Raw genomic sequence first — 23,407 nt, forward strand, 5'->3', positions numbered from 1 at the left:
AGCCTACAAACAGAACAACTTCGGAGGGGAAGGAGTGGGGCGGACAGGGAGATAAGTGAGCAAATGGCCCATCAGATCCTCTCTGATCTGTCGTCTCTATTGCATGCTCTGCTTATCTGCTATATGGAACAGGAGAGCACAACAAATGCCACAGCCAAATCTCCCTATGGCCTTACTATGTTACACTCCCTGAGGCTGTGTTTTTGTCTGTAAAAGTTTTCTTCCTTTTCCTTAGCTCCTATGTATTTGTATGTAGTAACTATCGCAGGAGTCTCCGACATTTGTACTTTTATATATTATGGAACATGTCACGAGCTACTCCTTAATTTGTTCCTAGCTTTCAAATGGGTACTGTCTTGGTATTTTCCTGAATCCCATTCATGTTCAGTTTTTCACTAACTTCATCCTGTCGTTAATTACAAGTATTCATACAGAAATAATGGAATTGAATGTTCTGGGTCCATGTTAATGCTTAAAGTAACAGCACAGTGCTTCCATGTGTCTTTTAAATTTGAAATATAATCACTTACAATATGAGTGAAATTGTTTTTCTTACCAAAAATTGTAATTAAGTTTGGTAAAAAGCAGCTTACCTGTGTTGGAATGGTGTCTGCGTACTCCAACCACAGAATGATGTTGATGTGTCGTAAAATGATGCGTCATAAAAAATATTCATGCAACTAGGCCGCTGATTGGCCAGCTCATCCTCCTCAGGGAGATGACATGATCTCAGTGCAAGAGGTGTCGCTACAGTCCCTGGTTCGAATCCAGGCTGAATAACATCCGGCTGTGATTGGGAGTCCCATAGGGCAGCGCACAATTGGCCCAGCGTTGGCCGGGGTAGGCCGTCATTGTAAATGAGATTTGTTTTTGTTCTTAACGGCCTAATTAAATAAAGATTTTTAAAAATGTGTGTACCACACATACTGTTCAGGGGCAATATTGCTGGAAATTAATTGGCAGATATTGTTACATTTGGCTTTTTAAGCCAATTGTGGCTAACTGGGGGTGGGATAATGTCATAGGTGTCTGATACTTCTGCGATTTGTTTGAGGTGGAACGCGTAAAAAATACATGCCCTTTTCAGAATTGTTTTGCGAGCTACTCAGGGGTGTGCTGCGAGGTTCTGGTAGCCCGCGATCGACCTGTTGGAGAACCCTGGACTAGAGACAGAGGAATTATCTGAGTGCCAAAAAGGCGATTTGAGCGTTATTCTAAAGAAGTATATTAGTAGCTTCTCTGGAATGTGTATGTGTGTTTGTAATGCAAAGTAAAGCTTTGGATCAGACTACATAACCTAAGGGCAGTGTTAACAAAATGGTCACCGATGGTCACTTCTCGGCTGTTTGTGTAAGAAGCTTTCCTTTGCTTCTCTTGTTCCACTGCAGTGATGAGGATGACAAGTGGAATGCACACAAACGCAAAGTAGGTAAGTTTGACACACACACACACACACACGCCACTACCTTGCTACTTTTCTCTCTCCTTGATCTCCACTCTCTGAATTCTTAATTGATCCTAAGAGTCCAGCTTAAAGTTCACTTCCAGGTGCTCTTGACTGCTTGACTTCACATGAAGCCTGTAAAACTTCTAAAGACTTATGTTTTGACCGTGTCTTATGGTTTGCTTTGTAGAACAACAAAACAAATAGCACTGAAGATTTGCTAATCATTACCACATGCCCTCCCACAGATGTGAAGGTTGAGACTGTTGGGGGTTAACATCTGTGAAGGTGGGTGTTATGGTGGCGTGGTTGTGTGTGTGCCTGTGTGTGAGTGTGCATGTGTGTGTATGCTCTGATAGAGAGAGAACTGTTAAGGAACCCCCCCCCCCCAGCTCACCAAATGGGGATAATTGGTTGACGGAGAGCAGCTTTATGTGTGGAAACGGATCCCCTGTTTGTTTAGGGGAGAGAGCCTTATCGTATTGGCCGACCTTTGCTCTCTCTGGCCACACAGAGACTGGGAGTCAGCCGCCCATTTTTGGCTTTTTACGAGGTATGGTGACCGAAGCCCTTGACGGTGTCTCTGAGAAGTTAGTGGACTACGGGGACTGATATCTTTAGCATCATCTTTCGCAGAGTTATCACTCTGTGAAAAGCTTTTATTGGCCCGTGCAGTAATGGGTTTGTTGATGTCTGAGCTGAAGGGGAAGTGTTATGCTTGAAACTTCGCATGCTATTCTTGCTGGTGTAGCTTATAGGCCTACGGCTCCTTTATTTTAGGTCCTCAAATAGTAGATGGAAAAATAAGAATGATATTAATGTAAACAGAAGAATTATGGACATGTAAACATTGATTGATCAGGTTTTGTGTGTTGATTGAACCGTACAGAGTATAACAAACGTTGTCTTTATAGGCTCAGGCTATTGGATAATTTCCCGTCACACATTAAATTGTTATATTTATACATGCAGAGCTAAGATTATGCCATTTCACACTCTTTTAAAAAATATATATATATTTTTTTAAATGTTCCTATCGTGGAGATCCTGTACATATAATTGCGAAGATGTATATTGGTCTGATGTTGTTTATCAGGATTGTTTACCTTGTTTATGTTATCCGGAACCGTAGTTTTATGTCATTATTGTGAGCCCTTTGGTATGGATAGATTCTACTTTTTACAGCAGCACAAATTTTATTTTCTTCACTGTGCTATGTGTGAAAACAACATTTGCAGCTTACTACTGAGAAACCCAACAAAAAACACATATTACAACAAAAAAATGAAAAGTAGTCCAGAAAGGGACTGTTTTACCAGCCAAAAGACATTTACGGCTGACAAGTTTGAGGTTGCAACACATTTATCAGCAAGAGCTATCTAGCGTTTAGGATTTCTGTCGCGAGCCCAGACCTTACGTCATGGAGCTCTGAGTCGAGAGCAGGCCTGGTTACAGTTCAAAGTCCCATAGGGGCCACGCTTCAAGCCCACTCTGGTTTCTACTGAGTTAAAGATCCACAATGCAAGGTTGTGATGGATTTTTGAAGATTGCAGGAAAAAAGCAACAAGGCAAAAGGAGTGAAGGACTAGAGGCGGAGGGAGGATCACATTTCTTTAAAAGCACTCCAATGTTGTTTCAACTCCTGCTTGATTTCCTGAGGGCCCACTGTTCTGTTTTGGGGTGGGGAGTTTAGATTTGCATATGCTCCACCCCCCCCTGTTCTGATTGGCTGGGTCCTATCCTGCATGTTTCATCACAGATCCAAACTTCCTCAGTGCTCTCCTTGCTTTACTTTGTAGCTACAGGCTGATGAAGCGGGACACTGGGAGCCAGCAGCTGTCTGTGATTCATGCAGTAAGCTGTAAGTGTGTGTAAGAGAGGGAGGCAATAGCTCTAGTTATAGGGTTCTGTAATTTAGTTATCTGACCAAACTTAAGGGCTCTAAGGTTGTTGGTATAAAAGGGATGTAGGGTTGTCTTTCATTCATTTAGTCTTTAATTCAAATCTGTTTTGTTAGGAAAAATATTAGATTGTTTCATTGCTAGATTGAGCTGTAATTGTTGGTATATTTTGTGCTGATACTCAGCTTGGTAAAAGTGTAAGAATATGGGTAGATGAGCTGTTTGATTCATGGCTTATATTGATAAATGTATTTTATGTTTTGTTGATTTATAACTAAAATATTTGACTTGTTTACTGTATCGGGCTATTTTAAAAGGATATATTTTCTATCAATAGTTTAGTTTTTTCACCAGTCATTATTTAAATTGAAGAAGGGGAAATAAGTAGTTTTTTGTGGGTGTTAGCCATGCCCTTTTAAATGCTGGACAGGACAGCAACATCTCACAAAGTCATGCTGCTGGCTCTACTGCTGGTTCTGTGGCTTATTTCTGGGGCCCAGTCTTCAGACCCGGCCCCATTAACTGTCATGTACCAAGTCTGGGAGGAGCAGCCTGTGGGCACCAGGGTTGGCCGTCTGGTCGATGACCTGCGTCAGAGAGGCGAGACCGGGGTACTGGAGGATTTCCAGGTCGTGGAGCATGGTCAAGCCCTGCCTTTCTCCATTGGAGTAAGAGATGGAACTGTCGCCACCCTAGGCCAGCTGGACCGGGAGGAGCTGTGTCGAGGCTCGGACCTGTGTGAGCTGGCCTTCAGTGTCCTCTACAGGAAAGGTGGTGTTATCCACTTCCTGAGGGTGCGGGTGGAGGTGATGGACCTAAATGACCACAGCCCAACTTTCCCCAGCAGCCAGCAGGAGATGGAAATCTCTGAGATGGCCACATTGAGGATGCGGATCCCCCTGGACCGAGCGGTGGACCCGGACGCCGGCCCCAATGGTCTGCAGACCTACTCGCTGTCCGTCAACCAGCATTTTGCCCTGGATGTAAGGAGCGCTGTGGATGGGCCAAAGCAGGCAGAGCTGGTGGTGATCAAGGAGCTGGACAGGGAGGTGCATTCCTCCTTCGAGCTGACTCTGGTGGCCTGGGACAAGGGGAATCCTCCCAGGTCGGGCAGTACTCTGGTCCAGGTCAACGTCTTGGACTCTAACGACAACAGCCCCATGTTTGAGGATAGCACCCCCACTGTGGAACTAGCCGAGGATACAGCTCGTGGGACTAGCGTCATCAACCTCAAGGCCACGGACCCTGACCAAGGGGCCAACGGGGAGGTTGAGTACTCTCTAAGCAAGCATGCGCCAACTGAGGTGCAGAAGCTTTTCAGTATCCACCCCCAGAGTGGGGTAGTGACTTTAAAAGGCCCACTGGACTATGAAGCCAAACACTTTTATGAGGTGGACATCCAGGCGCGTGATCTTGGGCCCAACGCCATCCCCTCTCATTGTAAACTACACATCAAGCTAAGGGATGTCAATGATAATGCACCAAGGATCCACGTCACTTGGACACCCCCTGATTCCCCAGTGGCAACTGTTTTAGAAGGTGCACCAGAGGACACGTTCCTTGCACTGGTGATGGTCTCTGATGCAGACTCCGGGGACAACGGGAATGTGCACGCCCACATCCAGCATGGATCCGGCCACTTCCGCCTCAAGAAAATCCATGGCGACAATTACATGATCGTAACCAATGGCACCCTGGATCGGGAAAAGGTCATGGAGTATAATCTCACATTACTTGCCCAGGATTACGGTGACCCTCCACTGTCATGTGTTAGACACCTAGTTGTACATGTGTTGGATGAGAATGACAATGCCCCTGTGTTCTCCAAGTCCCACTACAGGGCTTCCTTCAAGGAGAACAATACCGTGGGTCTCCAGGTCCTCAAGGTAGAGGCCAATGATGTGGATATTGAGCTCAGCGGCAGGGTGTCCTTCTCCATCCGAGAGTCCAATGAGCTGGGACCTCCCACGGCGTCTTTCGCCATCCACCCCACCAGTGGTGTAGTCAGCGCCCAGCAGTCATTGGACTATGAGGAGTCGCCCACGTACTCCTTCATTGTGGAGGCCATAGACCATGGGCATCCACCCCTCACCAGCACCGCCACGGTACTCATCGAGATCCAGGATGTCAACGACAACTACCCCGTCATCAAGGAGCCGATGCCAAAGAAAGGCATAGCCTTTGTGAGTGTCCTGGTCAACGAGGAGAAGGGGGAGATAGTGACACAACTAGGGGATGGTGCTGAAGAAGGCTCCCCCGATCCTCAAACTGGTCGCTCTGTCCAAAATGGATTTATGGGATTCCTGGCCACTACCATCAAGGCTAATGATCCAGACTCTGGCCTGAATGGAAGACTCAGCTACATGATCACAGATGGAAACCCCACAGGACTATTCAGACTCAATGACACCACCGGACAACTGTATGTTAACACGACCAATGCTACAGAGCTCATTGGGAAAACTTTCAAAATGGATATTGCTGTATCGGACAAGGGTTCTCCAAGGCTATTGACAAAGGCCACCTTGGAGGTGGCTTTCATCAACTTGCGGGACCATTTGAAGAACTCAGCCCCTGGTAACCATGGTCAGCTGAGTTTCACCATGATGGTGGCCATCTGCCTTGGGGCCAGCTGCATCCTGCTTCTCCTGGCGGTTGCCTTGGTGACCACCTTCTGTCGCCCCACGAAACGAGACAACCATTCCTACAACTGCAGGACGGCCGAGTCCACCTACACGAGCCACCCTCGCCGCCCGCAGAAAAACATCAGGAAGACAGACATCCAGCTGGTGCCAGTCCTGAGGGGACGAAGGGAGGACCCTCCAGAAGATGACGAAGCCCAGCCCCTCTCCCCTATGCTCCTGGTGGTTGAAGAGCAAAACACCGAAACCCAGTACAGCGTTGCCAACTCCATGAACCCAACAGTCCACTCCCAGGCCTACCCAGAGGGGGGATCAACGCTACCAGTCTCCCATTCCAGAACACTCAGGAAACCTGGGAGCATCGAGCTGGATGGCACTCTTCCTTGGACCCCTGCCATTCCTTACCGAACCCTGCGTAAGGCAAGAAACCCTTCATCGTCCTCCTCACTGTATCAGACCAGTACCCTGAGGCGACATGGGAACTCTGAGATCCAGGTTAGCCCCGACGTTGAAGTGCCAGAAACATCGTCCCAGCTGGCAACACTTAGAAGGCCCAAGAACACAGATACCAGAAGTGGACTTGACGCTGAAGACCACAGACGGATGCTGAGGAACCTGGTCCGTCTCTCCATGGCTGCCTTCGGAGAGAACTCCATTGAGTTGTCTGCTGCCTCTCCCGAAGTGCAGGTAATAAACCTTTTTAGTTATAATTACTTCGAACGTGAATGCACATTTGGTATATCTTATGCAATGCATCACATTGGTTTTAATCATTCTCATGTCAAATACCCTATATCCATTTAACAAATAACAGAAAGGGAACCTTTTTATCTTCTCAGACTTTCGTATTATAAATAAGCCTTAATTTTTTCACGTGCTCTAACTGAAACAATTAATTGTAACCTACAGGAATTGAGATGCATTTAAATTGAAGGTCCTGAGAGCAGATCAGATCATTTCCCCCCTCTTGTGTATGGCTTACATAGGAAGCCTGAGGGGACAACTAACAGATGATGCTGGAGCCAAAGCATTGCGTTTATTCAGGTGCTCATGTGTCAGCCACTGTAATCCTGTCTACTCCCATGCCCCTCAAGCATTCGCACCAATCCTTTTACTCAATATCGCATAACACACTCATATAGAGAAGGAAAAATGCCAGGAAAGATCAGTAGACCACTCTTATTCTCTAAGGGGGAAGCCCAGCCAAAGTAAGCTCTGTCTGTAGAGTAAGGGAATACTGCTTTGACATTTAAACACTGTGAGTCGCCAGTGACAAATGGTCCAAATTGCTGATCTCACAAAAAAAAGCAGCATCTGTAAATGTCTACTCAAGAAGTGCTGTGCTAGTCAAATCGACACATCGTCATTGAGGGGGAATAGACGCAGAGGGGGAATAGGCGCAGACGGAGATGCCAACTCCCAATAGTCTTAGAATAAAGAGTCTGGCAATGTTTTAAGGCTTCACGTATATTCCATTATAAGCGCAGGAAGATGACTGAGTTTTGACCCACCTCTCCTTCATCTCCGCCTGCTCGCCCCAGCTGGAGGTTTTCAGACCCCCCTTCCACATGACCATATTTCAGAGGTTCATCCTGGAAGGAAACAGGTCAGAGAATAATAGCCCTTTACGTAAAGCGCTTTCCTGTCCACCATCTGACACCACACACACACACACACAAGCCCACTCTCCACACCTCACAAAGGCTGTTTCCTCTCTGAATGTGGAGGCCAGAGTTAGCAGCATATCCACAGGAAAGATATCAGCACAAACTGCTCCAAATGAACTCCCCAATGTTAGGGGTTGCCATAGTGAGCGACAGGTTGCATAGATTCTCACCGAACAAATAATATTTATTCATTTGACGATTGACACCTCCACCCAATACACTCAACAGCCTCAATACAGCACCTTCTCAAAACCCTAGTTTGTTATTCTGACTTCTGTGTTATAAGATCACTGTCTCCTTAACCCTTTCATCATCTCCTGCCTCCTTACAGCAGGTTTCTCAGCTCCTCTCCCTGCTCCACCAGGGTCAGCTGCAGCCAAGACCAAACTTCCGAGGCAACAAGTTCTCCCAGCGTGCTGGCAGGTGAGCACATTTCCTCTTTCTTGTCTTTTTTTCCCTTTTTCTTTTCATTATCCCTCCTTTGATTCAGAGCCAATTGGCTGTGGACCACCACGACCACTACATGCATCATTATCCCTCCTTTGATTCAGAGCCAATTGGCTGTGGACCACCACGACCACTACATGCATCATTATCCCTCCTTTGATTCAGAGCCAATTGGCTGTGGACCACCACGACCACTACATGCATCATTATCCCTCCTTTGTTTCAGAGCCAGTTGGCTGTTGACCACTATTACCACTACATGCATCATTAGTTTTAGATTGTATTGATGCCTTATGATTCAACAGGCTACAATCTGACTCACATTATCATCTTTTCATTAAATGTATTTGTATTTGTTATTTATCCTTTTTTTGTACAAGTGATCACACTGAGATTTTAAATCATTTTTTCAAAGGAGACCTGACCGAAGACACAAAATAAATACAAGCACCCTATAAATATTGTTTCAAATCTTCCTACCCAATGGGCGCAGACGTCAGTTCAACGTCTAGTTTTGATTTACATTTGGTTGAGTTGTCAACTAACATAAGGTCAATGTGGGAAAAATAAAATAAGGGATTTTGGTAGAAATTTGTGTGGAACAAAATACACAATTCTCTTACGTTGATGATTTTGACAAAATCCAATCAGTTTTCCACGTTGATTCAACGTCATCACATTGAAATTTGTCGAAATAACATTGATTTAAAATCAAATCAAATGTATTTATAGAGTCCTTTTTTACCGATGTCATAAAGTGCTGTACAGAAACCCAGCCTAAAACCTCAAACAGCAAGCAATGCAGGTGTAGAAGCACGGTGGCTAGGAACAACTCCCTAGAAAGGCCAAAACCTAGGAAGAAACCTAGAGGAACCAGGCTATGAGGGGTGGCCAGTCCTCTTCTGGCTGTGCCGGGTGGAGATTATAACAGAAAATGGCCAAGATGTTCAAATGTTCATAGATGACCAGCAGGGTCAAATAATAATAATCACAGTGGTTGTCGAGGGTGCAACAGGTCAGCACCTCAGGAGTAAATGTCAGTTGGCTTTTCATAGCTGATCATTCAGAGTATCTCTACTGCTCCTGCTGTCTCTAGAGAGTTGAAAACAGCAGGTCAGGGTTCCATAGCCGCAGTCAGAACAGTTGAAACTGGAGCAGCAGCACGGCCAGGTGGACTGGGGACAGCAAGGAGCCATCAAGCCAGGTAGTCCTGAGGCATGGTCCTAGGGCTCAGGTCGAGAGAGAGGTCGAGAGATACTTAAATTCACACCGGATAAGACAGGAGAAATACTCCAGATATAACAGACTGACCCTAGCCCCCCGACACATTAAATACTGGAGGCTGAGACTGGAGGATTCAGGAGACACCGTGGCCCCATCCGATGGTACCCCCGGACATTCAACCAGTTTGTGCCCAGTGGGTGGTACTATAGCTAGACAATGCTGCTCAGATGTGTCTGCCCAATAACAGGAAGAGTGTCTCATACCATAAGTGCTCTGCCAGTCAGTCACTGGCAGGGAGCAGGTCTACGCAGGACTGAGTGCCTACCACACTGCCATGACTCCTTCCCTAAGGCAGGAGCCAGCACATCCACTGACCACAATGTTATATTCTATACACAGTATGATGTGAGGGGTTCATATATGGCTCAGCCTCTTCGCTTTGATGAAGAATTAAGAATCTGTCCACGTGGGGTGTATGTTTTGTGTCATGGCCGACTATCTGGGATGTTGTCGGCCCCCCTGGTTTATCTCCCAGTTATACAATGGGTGGGTCTAATCCAGGATGCTGATTGGTTAAAACCGCATTCCAGACGGTGTCTATTCCACAAGTTACCACAAGCTATGACTGTGTAATGCCTATTTACTCTGTTCCATCTCAGTGGAGATCAAGATTATAAATTGCCTGGCTGGGCTGATGAGACGGTGGATTGCGCAGTGAGATGGAGTAAATAGGCATTTCAACCTCATAGCTTTAGCCTGTGGTAATTTGTGGAATAGACACTGTCTGGAATGCAGTTTTAACCAATCAGCATCCAGGATTAGACCCAACCATTGTATAATTCTGTTCACGAGAATGAGCGTTTCAGACATGACCGTTTCTAAATGAAAGAGCTATGGCAAATTTTATCAAATTTCTGTAAAGGTGTGGGCAGAATGTTGTAACATTTTGCACGGAATCTTTCAAACTAAACACAACCCAACCATCCGCAAGCTGGCGCTATTATCCCTTTTACATAGTTTGTCATCTTACGTCCGACTTTGATGTATTCAGCAGGCAATACACTGGTGACTCCCATGGACCGGATTGTACATAAAACATCTTCCATTCCCGCTACAAAGTTTCCTCCTTAACTCGATTTAATGGCTCATTGGTGGGGGAAAAATAAGCATATAACACATGGTGGGCGAAATAAGCATATTGTCTTAATAAAACACAATTTTCCACAACCATTTTAAGAGTTTCGGACAACTTCTGGATGTTGTACACCATGTGAGCCTGTTTACCCCTGGCTGAATGCGCACCGCAACATCAAAAAGTAACATTAGCCACCCTAGTATGGTGGTGGAAAGTTGTTTTAAGACGGTACACTAAATCGAGTAAAGGAGGAAACTGATGCCGTTGCAGCCTGAATTGAGGATGTTTTATACAAAATCCGGTCCATGGTGGACACGAGTGTATTACTGGCTGGGCTGACTGTGTCGATACCTAGAGGTAATACGGCATCAGGAAGAACTACGTCCTCTAGGGGTCTCGGCGCTAGCCACCTACAGTGAGTGCCAAACACAGAATGCATTCTGCCAGATGATTATTCATTCAAACAATTTCAAACTAAATGCTAGAGCACACACTTATATGCAAAAGACGAACGGTTGTTGAATATTTTGTTTATCGATAGATGATAGAAACACAATCTCCTGCCTTGGTATAGGCGCTGAGATGAAATAGGCTACAATGTCGCGCTCATATTGCACAGAAATACTGTGTATTATCCTACCCTACCCATGGCCTTCTGTCAAATATTTTAAGTAGGCTACTGGTCTGTTTACTTTAGAGCATTCTTGGCTTTTGAAATGATGAATGGTCATATGTATAGTAGCGGGAACTAACCAATCATGTCAGAAAAGGAAATAACGATAATGAAAGAAACATATTAAAACTTACATGCTGTTATGCAATCTCCTTACCAGTGGTAAATGCGTCTGTTTTATCATTTCATTTTCATGTTTTTATAACATTATTTTGAATTATTTCCCGTGCCTCAAACATCTCAATAGAACAATATATATATATTTTTTTTTTTAACTAGGCAAGTCAGTTAAGAACAAATTCTTATTTTCAGTGACGGCCTAGGAACAGTGGGTTAACTGCCTGTTCAGGGGCAGAACGACAGATTCGTACCTTGTCAACTGGGGGGTTTGAACTTGCAACCTTCCGGTTACTAGTCCAACGCTCTAACCGCTAGGCTACCCTGCTGCCCCGAATATGCTTGCAATACAATTAGAAGTTGTGTGTACGCATGGTCTGAGCTGTGTGTGGAGATGCGCACACTTTCCAGTCGAGTTCAAAATGGATAAATACCAATCTTTGCGGGGTTTAGTCTTTTTTGTGCGTATGCACCTTTGATAAAGAGGCCTACGGTCTGTCTGTTCTCTAACTGGCTCTGATAAAGTCTCTGACAGGGAGCATGTTCTGTCTTCAGTCTATACCTCGAGTCTCTGGTATTTTATCACCAAACTTTAAAACCCCCAGAAGTACATGAAGTAGGAGACAAAGATTAGTGTTGCACAAGACCTCTTAGCATGGCTTAGAGCATCTCAGCACAGTTAAATGCCACTTAGCACACCACCACACCCTTTGTCTGGCTCAATGCACCTCAGCATTGAGCCGGGGTTGGAAGCTATTAAAGTGAGCTCAGGTAAACACATTCCAGAACAGCTTGATTCTTGGGAACAATTGAATATGACATGACAGTCATAGTGAAGGTTCCACAAGATGGCTGACTGTCGATAATATGACTCCTAAACGTCGGTTCTAAAATGCCCTCTCACTGTCCCTGACGCTCCCCTGTCTGTTTCCTCTGCTTCCCTGTAGGTCTTACGCTCAGGACACTGATTGGCAGAGCACCAAGGACAGCGGTCATGGTGAGAGTGAGGCCGGAGACATGGACTGGGACATGGGCCGAGACTCCCCTGTCGACCCGCTACTGGAGGAGGGGCTTAATAACATGCTCAACAACCCTGGTAAGAACCTTTTCAAATTGAAACTTTATTTAACCAGGTTGACCGTTTTGACAAGAGAAATTATACTATTTTATAGTCAACAAAACAATAGATTGAAGGGAAAATATTTTAATGGTCAACATTAACAAAGGAAACACTTACTTGAATTCTTAGCTCTCAGTTGGGCTTTTACCACGTAATTATGTTCTTAAAATTCTTAGCAAACTTAAGTGACTAGCAATATCATACGCTGAGCGTGGCTGTTTTCTCTCAGCCGTAAAGATACATATTGCTGTACTGTATGTGACATTGTTTGAAGTGAAACAATGAGTGCAGCGCTTAGTATGATTGACCAGACTAATACACATGTTCAAATTCTATATAGTCCAACCTACATTGAATGTACGAAACATTAGGAACACCTGTTCTTTCCATGAGACTAACCAGGGGAATCCATGTAAAAGCTATGATCCCTTATTGATATGAATCCAATTTAATCTGTGTAGATGAAGGGGAGGAGACTAGTTAAAGAAGGATTTTTCAGCCTTGAGACAATTGAGACATGGGTCGAATGGGCAAGACATCATATTTAAGTTCCTTTAAACTGTGTATGTTAGTAGATGCCAGGCGCACCGGTTTGAGTGTGTCTCAAACGGCAACCCTGCAGAGTTTTTCACACTCAACGGTTTACCGTGTGTATCAAGAATGGTCCCAAACGCCATCCAGCAAACTGTGGGAAGCATTGGAGTCAACATGGGTCAGCATCCCTGTGGAATGATATTGACACCTTGTCGAGTCCATGCCCTGACAAATTGAGGCTTTTCTGAGGGCAAAAGGTGTTGCAACTTAATATTAGGAAGGTGTTCCGAATGTTTGGTATACTCAGTGTATGTACACAGTAAGCATACGTATTGAGTTCCTTCCAATTGTTCAGGTCATCGTCACGTCGGCTCTGTCTTTGTTCTTTTCAAAACACGGCACATAGTCTCTCTTAAGACTTCTTTCAGTTGATCTTGAGTGAGAGCCATTTAAAGTCTATGCCGGTACAGTAACCTCACACAGGGGTGTTACAAAGACCTGCGTGTGTGTTTGTGTGTGTGTCATGCTTGAGTCACCCATGCCCAAAGGGGTCCACCATTAGCATTGTAACTCACACTAGATTTGTGAGACTCACGAACGGTGAGAAGCTCATGCTCTTTGAGGACCTATGACGTTGTTCAAACATTCAAACAGCCTGTGTTTCTGATTCCCTGGGCAACACGTTTTTTTCTTTTCACCTGGAGAGCCCCATCTGCATAGAACAACCCCAACACACACACACCAAAATCCACACAGTCACCACCACCCACTCTGCCCTGAGGCAGTGTGTCAGTGTGATCTGAACAGATAGCCTTGAATCTGACCTCTGATATCATGTTCCACATCTGTCTTTCGTCCTGATCGACACAATGCAAAGGTGTGTGTGTGTGCGCAGATCAGTGTGTTTTCAGCACCCCTTCTTCAGAATGCGGAAGAATTTTCTATTTTCTTGAGTCTGCATTCCTTTGTTTGGTAGCCATATCACCTATTAAAGGGACAGTTCACTCGAAAATCAGTCTTAGAGCTGATAGACGATGAATCACATATCACCAATTGAATTGTCAGTTTTCAGTCAACTGATGATTTTTTCAATATTTACCATTAGGACTTATCAAAGTTGAGCTCTGACTTTAGTCAGGTCTGTGGATCTAACGCTTTGCAGTATGCTTTAAAACTGCTTCAATATCTTCTGGTGTTTTGTTGTGGTTGTAGTCAATCAACCACAGCAGGGGTGTTCTTCACATCAAACATGTGTATGTGTGGTGTGTCTAAGGGGGTTGCTTTGGTTCCAGTGAGAGGGTAATTGTTTTCTGAGGATTTAGGGTTTCCCTGCTGGTGGGTCCAGTCTAATTAAGTTTGGAATGGGGGGAGCCATGGATCATGAGAGATAAAGAGAAGGGGGATGAGGTGTAGAGTGGGGGATGAGGTGTAGAGTGGGGGATGAAGAGAAAGGGGGATGAGGTGTAGAGTGAAATGGGCATAAGATGTAGAGTAAAATGGAGATGGGGTGTGGAGTAAGGGGGTGGAGTAAGGGGAATGAGGTGTGGCGTAAGGGGGATGAGGTGTGGAGTAAGGGGGATGAGGAAAAGGAGGATGAGGTGTAGAGAAAGGGGAATAAAGAGAAAGAGAAAGGGGATGGGGTGTAAAGTGGGATGAGGTGAAGAGAAATGGGGATGAGGTGTAGACAAAGGTGGATGAGGGGAAGAGAAAGGGGATGAGGTGTAGAGTGGGGGTGAAGAGAAAGGGGGATGAGGTGGGGGTGAAGAGAGGGGGATGAGGTGAAGAGAAAGGGGATGGGGTGTAGAGTGGGGGTGTAGAGGAAGGGGGATGAGGTGAAGAGAAAGGGGGTGGGGTGGGGGGGAAGAGAAAGGGGGATGAGGTGGGGGGTGAAGAGAGGGGGATGAGGCGCAGAGTGGGGGTGTAGAGCGAGAGGAGTTTCCGGGGAAAAAACAAGGAGTTAGTAAAAGGATGGGAGAAACACAGAGAGAGCGAGGGGCTGGAGGGAGAGAGCGAGGGCTGGAGGGAAAGAGCGAGGGGCTGGAGGGAGAGAGCGAGGGGCTGGAGGGAGAGAGCGAGGGGCTGGAGGGAGAGAGCGAGGGGCTGGAGGGAGAGAGCGAGGGGCTGGAGGGAGAGAGCGAGGGGCTCGAGGGAGAGATTTGACTAATAAGGCATGATAACTCCTGACTGAGGGCAATTCTTTGACACGAGACGAAGCCAAGGGCCGGGAAATAACCCTAAGGTGGGAGTTATCACACAACAATTCCCAGGTTCGACAGCCTTATTGCTTTTATAAAACAGTTGACAACATGTTTTCATTAACTTTATTTTAATTAGTAAATTAGCTTTATTTCATCCTTCCACCAGACGATATAGTCCGGGCAAAAGCCGGTTCTGACATTGCTAACCATCAGACTGGTTGTTAATTATATTCTCATGTTTTGACCAAGTCGTCGCTATGCTAAACAAGCCATTGGCATGTAGCTTGCTAGGTAGCAGAGGTTCAATTATTACAAGAGAGAGGAGAATTTAAATGTAATGCATAATTTATAAATAGGCAACAACCAGCTAATGGTCGAGTCAATAAGATAGCCTAGCTATCCTCCCTAACTAACTTTACTTCTCCTTTGCTAGCTAACTATTAACCCCCTCTGTACCAAACCAAATGCTCGGCTAGTAGCATGGGGAAATATTCTCAAGACACTTTTTTACAGGGGAGATTAAGGTTATAAATTGACTGGCTGGGCTGTGGGGCAGTGGATGTGCATTGATACATCTAAAGGAACAGTTAACAGGCATTACACATGGAATGCAGAATTGTGGCGCTATAACTCACTGCTAGCAATCAGCTTAAAGGATCCAAACAACACGATCCCATCCCGTTTTATAAAATGAGATGCAGAAGGGTGGACGGGACTGAGGCGATTGCAGAGGAAGGGGCCAGAAAAGGAAGCCGCATTTTAGAAAACGTGATTGAACCCAGGCAGTTAGCTTGTGAGTTAACCTCTCTCTGATGTGGCTTGCTGTGAGTTTGATTGATCACTGCACTGTAGTTCAAACCCCACCACATATATGGAGCTCAGTCTTCCATTCAAAAACAAATATATCTCACAGCAGAGCCTTTGAACATTCCAAACAAATACAGCAGAGGATAACTAACTCAGAAGGATTTGTTTCGTTTATGGATTGAGATTTAAATTGAGGGCTGCCAGTGTCACACAGTGCGCGTGTGTGTGTGCATGAGAGAGGGAATGAGGGTGTGTGTGTGTGTGTGTCGGTGTGGTGGGGTAGGTTCTGGGGTTGTTCAGTGACTGCTCTGTAAGTTTGTGTGTTAGAACAGTGGTTCCCAACTTTGTTTTGGTTACCGTACCCCCAACTGAATTTCGCTCTGCCCGGAGTATCTCTAAAGTATCCCTATGGACTCATTAGTCTTTTGAAGTAGCCCCTGTGGATAGGCCAAGTACCCCCAGGGGTCCCAGTACCCCTAGTTGGGAACCACTGTGTTAGTGTGTGCGTGCCCAGGTCTGGTTGTGATTAGATGAAAAGGACCACAGGGCAAGTGTAACATGCAGGATATGAACCCGGGTCTCCCATGGAAGCAACCAATGTCTTAAGACCAAGAGGGAAAATTCTCTTGGTCTGAAGGGCAGATGTTGTTTTTGGATGTTCGCAGGCAAGTATCTCTGGGGATACTTGACAGGAGTGCTAGCTAGCTAGGTTAGCTTACTAGGTACATATAATAGCTTTAGGTTGGTTGTTCTTCCATCAACAACGTTGCCTCTCTGATCAGTCTCCCTCGCTTGGGCAAGGGACATTTGGATGTGATGATGTAAAACGTCATTCAAGGGCTAAGGGTTTAGGACCGAGGAGCATTTAACACAGCAGAGGATCGGTTCCTCTTCCACTACAGTGAGAAATGTGGCTTTAGGGATTTTTGTCTGTGAGGCTATTAAGACACTATACTGATGTTAACAGCTCTATCTAACTGAAACATGGCACCTGACCTAGATTTGAGATGGGACAACCTTGCCTAAATCCTCTCTATCTCACCTTATCTGTTTTTATTAGTCATCCAACTTATTACAAAGTCTTTAAATAATAGTCCTGTACGAGGTATTTCCATGGCTGGTAAATAAATTATGAGCCAGCTGGCTGACTGACGATACTCCACTTTTTCTGAAAGACAATAGTCAGATTCCCATATCGATCAATGTGATCTCATCCTTTTCCAAAGCATCTGGTCTATGTCTTAACATTAATAAATGTAAACTCATGGCTGTCAAAGATTGTGTGACACCCTCATATTATTATATTCCAGTGAAAGAAGAACTTACATATTTAGGCATAACCATTACTAAGTATCAGAAGTGTAGAGGCTTACAACATTTTAACCCTCTTATTTAAAAAAAAAACAGAAGAAGCTAAATCAATGGCTACAGAGGGACTTCTCTATCAAAGAAAGAGTTCTAATAACCAAGGCTGAAGGTGTCTCTAGACTGCTCTATCTTTATATCTTGACTGTAAAATAAGCAAAAAGAGAGACCAGATGCTTTTAAACTTTCTGTGGAGAAACTGTGCCCATTACATTAGGGAAACTGTTGTCATGAACACTTATGAGTATAATGGGCTGAATTCTGTACTTTACATAGTTTTAAGATCAATTTGAGAAAACAATTCCTAAGAAGACCCACTTCTATGTGGAACGGTATTAATCATGTTGTCTTCTCTACTTTTGGTGGCCATAATTTCATGTTGGTTTGCAGTTATAGTATAAACAAAGTTCCAGTAAAAAATTAATTGTCATGGTTCTTAATTTATAACCATAAATGTTCTCCATAGAGATATTGTATAAAAAATACTTAGCGCATTCGGAAACCTTGACTTTTTGTACTTTTTGTTACGTTACAGCCTTATTTGAAAATTTATTAAATAGTTTTTTCCCCTCATCAATCTACACACAATACCCCATAATGACAAAGCAAAGTAAAACCAGGTTTAGACATTTTGGTAAATGTATAAAAAACTGAAATATTACATTTACATAAGTATTCAGACCCTTTACTCAGTACTTTGTTGAAGCACCTTTGGCAGCGATTACAGCCTCGAGTCTTCTTGGGTATTACGCTACAAGCTCGGCACACCGGTATTTGGGGAGTTTAACCCATTCTTCTCTGCTGATCCTCTCAAGCTCTGTCAGGTTGGATGGGGAGCGTCGCTGCACAGCTATTTTCAGGTCTTTCCAGAGATGCTCGATCAGGTTCAAGTCCAAACTCTGCCTGGGTCACTCAAGGACATTCAGAGACTTGTCCTGAAGCCACTACTGCATTGTCTTGGCTGTGTGCTTAGGGTTGTTGACCTGTTGGAAAGGGAACATTTGCCCCAGTCTGAGGTCCTGAGCGCTCTGGAGCAGGTTCATCATCAAGGATCTCTCTGTATTTTGCTCTGTTCATCTTTCACTCAGTCCTGAGCTCTGTCAGTGACCATCGGGTTCTTGGTCACCTCTCTGACCAAGGCCCTTCTCCCCCGAATGCACTGTTTTTGTTTGAAATATTGGTTCCCAAAATAATATCCTATTGGTGAGCCAACTTGTAAATGCAGAGGGACTTTTCCTATCTTATTCTTATCATAAGATCCCTGTAACATCTAAAGAGTTTGCGTAATTGTTTTAGATGCCATCCCCTCAGGTGTTGCTTTATTATTCAGGAACGTGTCAAGACCTGACCCTCAGAACACACCTACGATTAACCCTGTTGACTCATCAGTAAGAAATATTTGTTTTTCTTTTGGTCCATTCAACAACATTAGAGCTATAAGAACCTTGTTTCAACAGGATGTTATGTCATGCCTTATTGGAATGGTTTTATTGATAATATAGTTGGGAAATCTTTTTTTTTTTTAAACGTTAAAAGTATTTATAAATATCATCCTGCCGACCACTATATGATGAAGTAAAAAACAAAACATGGAGTCAAATTGTACCTTTTGTAATGACCACCCAGAAACGGTGTTGAATCTATTTTGGCATTGTATTCATGTGAGGAATCTGTGGCAAGACAACAGTAGATTTATAATTTTACACTATTATGGAGAGATGTATTGCTTGGATTATTTACCTACGATAGGAATAAGTTGAAACAATTTCATGTCATTCATTTCATCATGCCATTAATTTCATGAAATTGTCATTTTCAAATATAATCTCTTTTTTGGGCTTAGTTGTACAATTTGCATTGTACAAATAATTATAATGATGTTCCGGCCCCCTATCCATCAGCTCCGACAAAAATCGTCCCGCGGCTGAATGTAATTGTCTACCCCTGCCATACAGTTATACCACAACTAAAGTTTTCCCTTTATCAACAAAACAAAAGCAATATGTTGGTCATGATAATCAGGTTTGCACATCCCCATACAAAAAAAAAGATATACATAGAATGCCTGTAATGCTTAACTGTAGAGAACGGCTTTAAATTGATTTTTACCTGTTGAGTGTGTACGTGCTCATTCCAGCCTCGTTTTTACCTGGTGCTAACATGAGTCCTTTGTCCGGATCATGTCTACATTCTGTTGGTGCCCACATTTTCAGAAATTTGTCTACTCATGTAATTAAAATGTCTGTTATCCGTCCACTGTGGCTGCATTGTGACCAGATTTCCTGGCCCCTTTAATGCAAATTATTTCATCATAATATTTATTTATTGTTAAGACACATATTGATCTAAACAGTCAATGGTGCCACCTGCCAATGATTTAAATGTTTTCTCTGTCCATATCTGTCTACACTTTGTAAGATATCAAGACACAATATGTGTCTGACTACCAGAAGTGGGCAGGATGATCCGATCACAATGTGTCTTTTGATTGTCTAAACAGGGTTTGTGCGTAAAACCACTTGACCACTTTAATGCCGATATATGGTCATGCCGCAATCTGCATTGGCCATACAGCATTTACTGCAATGCTGCCTCTGCATAAGTAAGAGAATTGATACTTCTTGCGCTTGTCAAGGAAGTGAATTTGTGTTTATACAGGATGTACCGCCCTCACCTAACGTCATCCAATCATGTCAATGCGGAGTTATATAGAGCCCACCGCATTGTTAAAAATTGTTGCTACGGCCTTTTGCGTCACACCCTCTGTACGGTGCCTCTGCACCGCATTCCCAGATCAAGCATAAATCAGCTTTTACTTGACTATAACTCCGGATACAGCCAGGAGATGACAGGAAATGCCGGTTAAATATAGTCCTGTGATATATATCCTGTTTTCGTCCCACATAGTGTTTTTCTCAAGGAAATTGAAGGAAACGGCCAGATTCGACTTGCACCTCCGTAAGCTTATTTTTTTTAAACTTAGTTTATATTTGTCTTCTTCGACATACCAAATCATCATTCTCCCATCTTCAGATTTCATTTAACGTTTTCACGTGAAGAAATTCATTTTCAAAGGGATAAACAACAATACTGACCAACAACAATTACTATAACAAAGAACACCCACATGTTCCCTGTGTCACATCCAGCACTGTATCACTGTAGAGTTGTTGCTTTGTCCTATGTTGTTAAAAACGGTATTGACATGTTCTCATCTCTCTCATCAGATGACGTCTTTGCTGACATAGAGGACCCTGCGTGGATGTCCCGCCTCTCCCTCCCCCTAACGGCCGACTACCACGAGAATGTTTTTGTTCCCAATGGGCCACCGTCCCCTGAAACCCATTGCTCCCCAGACACCCTTGACTCTGCCTCCTTCTCCACCTTCGGTAAGAAGCCGGAGGATGGCTCACTGGGCGGGGCCTTAATCTCAGAGGTCAACACTTTGTTTAATATGCTCCTGACCCAGAAAGGGGACTCCCAGCCCCGCCCCTCGCCAGACGTGCTCTACAGACTGTCCACCACCTACCGGCGCTCGCTGGGGCTGGAAGGAGATACCGCCGCAGCAGGGGGCGCCAACATACAAAGGAACTCTGTGAACCCCGAAAAGAGGTCCCCCTGGCTCAATGCCCTTAGGCCCAACCCCTGGTATGAGAAAAGTTGTCTCAACGTTATTTGATCGATTCTTGTGTGTTTGGATGCCTAAGACCCCCCCCAAACTGATGACTTTGTTTTACATGTTGCTGAAATGACTGAAATGCTCAAGCTTACAACAGCAACTCCCCTCCTTCTCCTAACATATCCCCATTAAGCTCTGACAGCCTGCTTCCCTGTCTGAAACAGGACAAGGTCAGAAGAGGGAGAGGAGTTAACCAAAGGCCTTTATTCAGTGCTGGAAAAAGCACAATGTACTATACAGTACTCCCTACATAGAAAAGTGTACATTTACCTTGAGATAAATGTTACATAATGAAAGTCTTCCTCATGTGGCACATACTTCTCTGTATCATTGTGATGCAACAAAGATTCACTTTCTGACTCATCAGAAGTGTTTCTCAGTGGGAGCAACAACATGGTGCTATCCGTTGTTAGCGTTGTCCATGGTATGAATGGCTGAGTTTAGCAGCCCCAAGCAAAGAGCCCAAGAAGGAAACTGCTCGCTCTCTTCTCTGAAGACAAAACACTAACAACATTAAGTCCTGTTCCTGAGGAGAAATGTCTGTCACATTGGACCGAGTCTGCCGACACTTCCTACTCCACCATTTTGAGAAATGTTTCCATTATTGATTACTATTTGTATTTACTCAAGTAAATTATTTAGCCACTGAAAAATGTAGTATTTACAGAGGTATAAATGTTTGTCTGTGTAGGAAACACTTACAGTACCTTTGGAAAGTGTTCAGACCCCTTGACTTTTTCCACATTTTCTTATGTTACAGCCTTATCCTAAAATGGATAAAATACTACAACAAAAAATCCTCAGCAATCTACACGACGTACCCCATAATGACAAAGCGAAAACAGGTTTTTAGAAATGTTTGCAAATCAAATTTTTTAAATGTTTAAAAATCAGAAATGCCTTATTTAAATAAGCATTCAGACCCTTTGCTATTTATTATTTCTTTATGGTAGAGCGGCCAGACGGAAACCGCCACTCAGTAATAGGTACATGACAGCCGACTTGGAGTCACCCGACTTGATACATGACAGCCGACACCTAAAGACTCCCAGACCATGAGAAACACGATTCACTGGTCTGGTGAAACCAGGTTTGAACTCTTTGGCCTGAATGCCAAGCGTCACGTCTGGTGGAAACCTGGCACCATCCCCATGGTGAAGCATGATGGTGGCAGCATCATGCTGTGGGGATGTTTTTCAGTGGCAGGGACTGGGAGACTAGTCAGGATCTAGACAAAGATGAACAAAGGCAAAGTACAGAAATCCTTAATGAAAACCTGCTCCAAAGAGCTTAGGACCTCAGACTGGGGTGAAGGTTCACCTTCCAACAGGACACACAGCCAAGACAATGCAGGACTGGCTTTGGGACAAGTCTCTGAATGTCCTCTCTGGCCCAGCCAGAGAGCCCGGACTTGAACCTGATCGAACGTCTCTGGAGAGACTTGAAAATAGCTGTGCGGCAATGCTCCCCATCCAACCTGACAGCTTGAGAGGATCTGCAGAGAAGAATGGGAGAAACTCCCCAAATACAGGTGTTCCAATCTTGTAGCGTCCTACCCAAGAAGACTCAAGGCTGTAGTCGCTGCCAAAGGTGCTTCAACAAAGTACTGAGTAAAGTGTTTGAATATTTATGTGAATGTGATGTTTTCAGTTTTATTTATTTTTTATAAATAAGCAAAAATTCTAAAAACGTGTTTTTGCATTGTCTTTATGGGGTATTGTGTGTAGATTGATGAGGGGGAAGAAACAATTGAATCAATTTTGGATTAAGGCTGTAACCGAACAAAATGTGTAAAAGGTCAAGGGGTCTGAATACTTTCCGAAGGCACTGTAAAAGCCTTGTTCTCATTTGCAGCTTGAAGTTACTCAAATCCAATATTTTTGCATAACCGATTCGAATCTGTTCTTTTTCCTGCAGTCTGAACAGCTAAAAAAGCACATGGAATCTGATATTTCAAGCCACATTTCAAACCACTTTCGTAGGTGGTTAGAAGTCCGATACAAAACCTATTCCTGGCCATGCGGTCAAATCTGATTTATTTGCCCTCAAGTGGTTTTTAGACTGTTATTTGGCATATCTTGTTGCTTGCTAGCTACTCTGTTGACAGTTTGCCAAGAAAATGTGGTAGCTAACTAGCTTGTTAAATGTTTACAAACAAATGAGTGAATGTGCTAGAAAGCTAAACTGCTACCTAGCTAGCTAGTTGACTGCTGTGGCTCGACAAAAAGGACTCGTTTTGAAAGTTGGATCATCTTATCCTTTGAGGCCTTAAGTGTTCTCACACTATGATTTTGACCATTCAAAGCACCTGGGAAACATCCATGGCAGGCATTGTCACCTTAGTTTGCTACATAACTTCTGAGTGATAGGAAGCACTTGCACCAATCGGCCTACACCAGCGCGCACACACCTGTCTTTACTATGACAACAACTATGACAGCTTAGTCATGTCAG

At 44.1% G+C, this 23,407-nt stretch overlaps 1 protein-coding gene across 2 annotated transcripts; it reads left to right on the forward strand.

Annotated features, from left to right (window-relative positions):
• The first annotated feature begins 2,786 nt into the window (after positions 1–2,786).
• On the forward strand, positions 2,787–21,738 carry pcdh12 (protocadherin 12). 2 transcript variants are annotated; one of them, XM_042325646.1, is made up of 5 exons: positions 2,787–6,674; positions 7,986–8,077; positions 12,198–12,346; positions 20,502–20,944; positions 20,982–21,738. In XM_042325646.1, the coding sequence occupies exons 1-5, from the start codon at positions 3,765–3,767 to the stop codon at positions 21,024–21,026; spliced, it is 3,639 nt and encodes a 1,212-aa protein (XP_042181580.1). In that variant the 5' UTR covers positions 2,787–3,764; the 3' UTR covers positions 21,027–21,738. The 2 variants fall into 2 exon arrangements, with proteins under 2 accessions (XP_042181580.1, XP_024285241.2); XM_024429473.2 differs by having other exon boundaries at positions 20,502–21,738.
• The last annotated feature ends 1,669 nt before the right edge of the window (positions 21,739–23,407 follow it).

This window comes from Oncorhynchus tshawytscha, linkage group LG08, assembly GCF_018296145.1.
Source record: "Oncorhynchus tshawytscha isolate Ot180627B linkage group LG08, Otsh_v2.0, whole genome shotgun sequence".
NCBI classification, from domain to species: domain Eukaryota; kingdom Metazoa; phylum Chordata; class Actinopteri; order Salmoniformes; family Salmonidae; genus Oncorhynchus; species Oncorhynchus tshawytscha.

What these genes read in the sequence shown, in the direction of transcription:
- pcdh12 (XM_042325646.1), top strand. Translation starts at nt 3,765, where the DNA reads ATGCTGGACAGGACAGCAACATCTCACAAAGTCATGCTGCTGGCTCTA. An exon ending in CTGCCTCTCCCGAAGTGCAG is followed by an intron (nt 6,675 to 7,985) that starts GTAATAAACCTT and finishes GCCTCCTTACAG; the next exon opens with CAGGTTTCTCAGCTCCTCTC. An exon ending in ATGAGAAAAGTTGTCTCAAC is followed by an intron (nt 20,945 to 20,981) that starts GTTATTTGATCG and finishes TGGATGCCTAAG; the next exon opens with ACCCCCCCCAAACTGATGAC.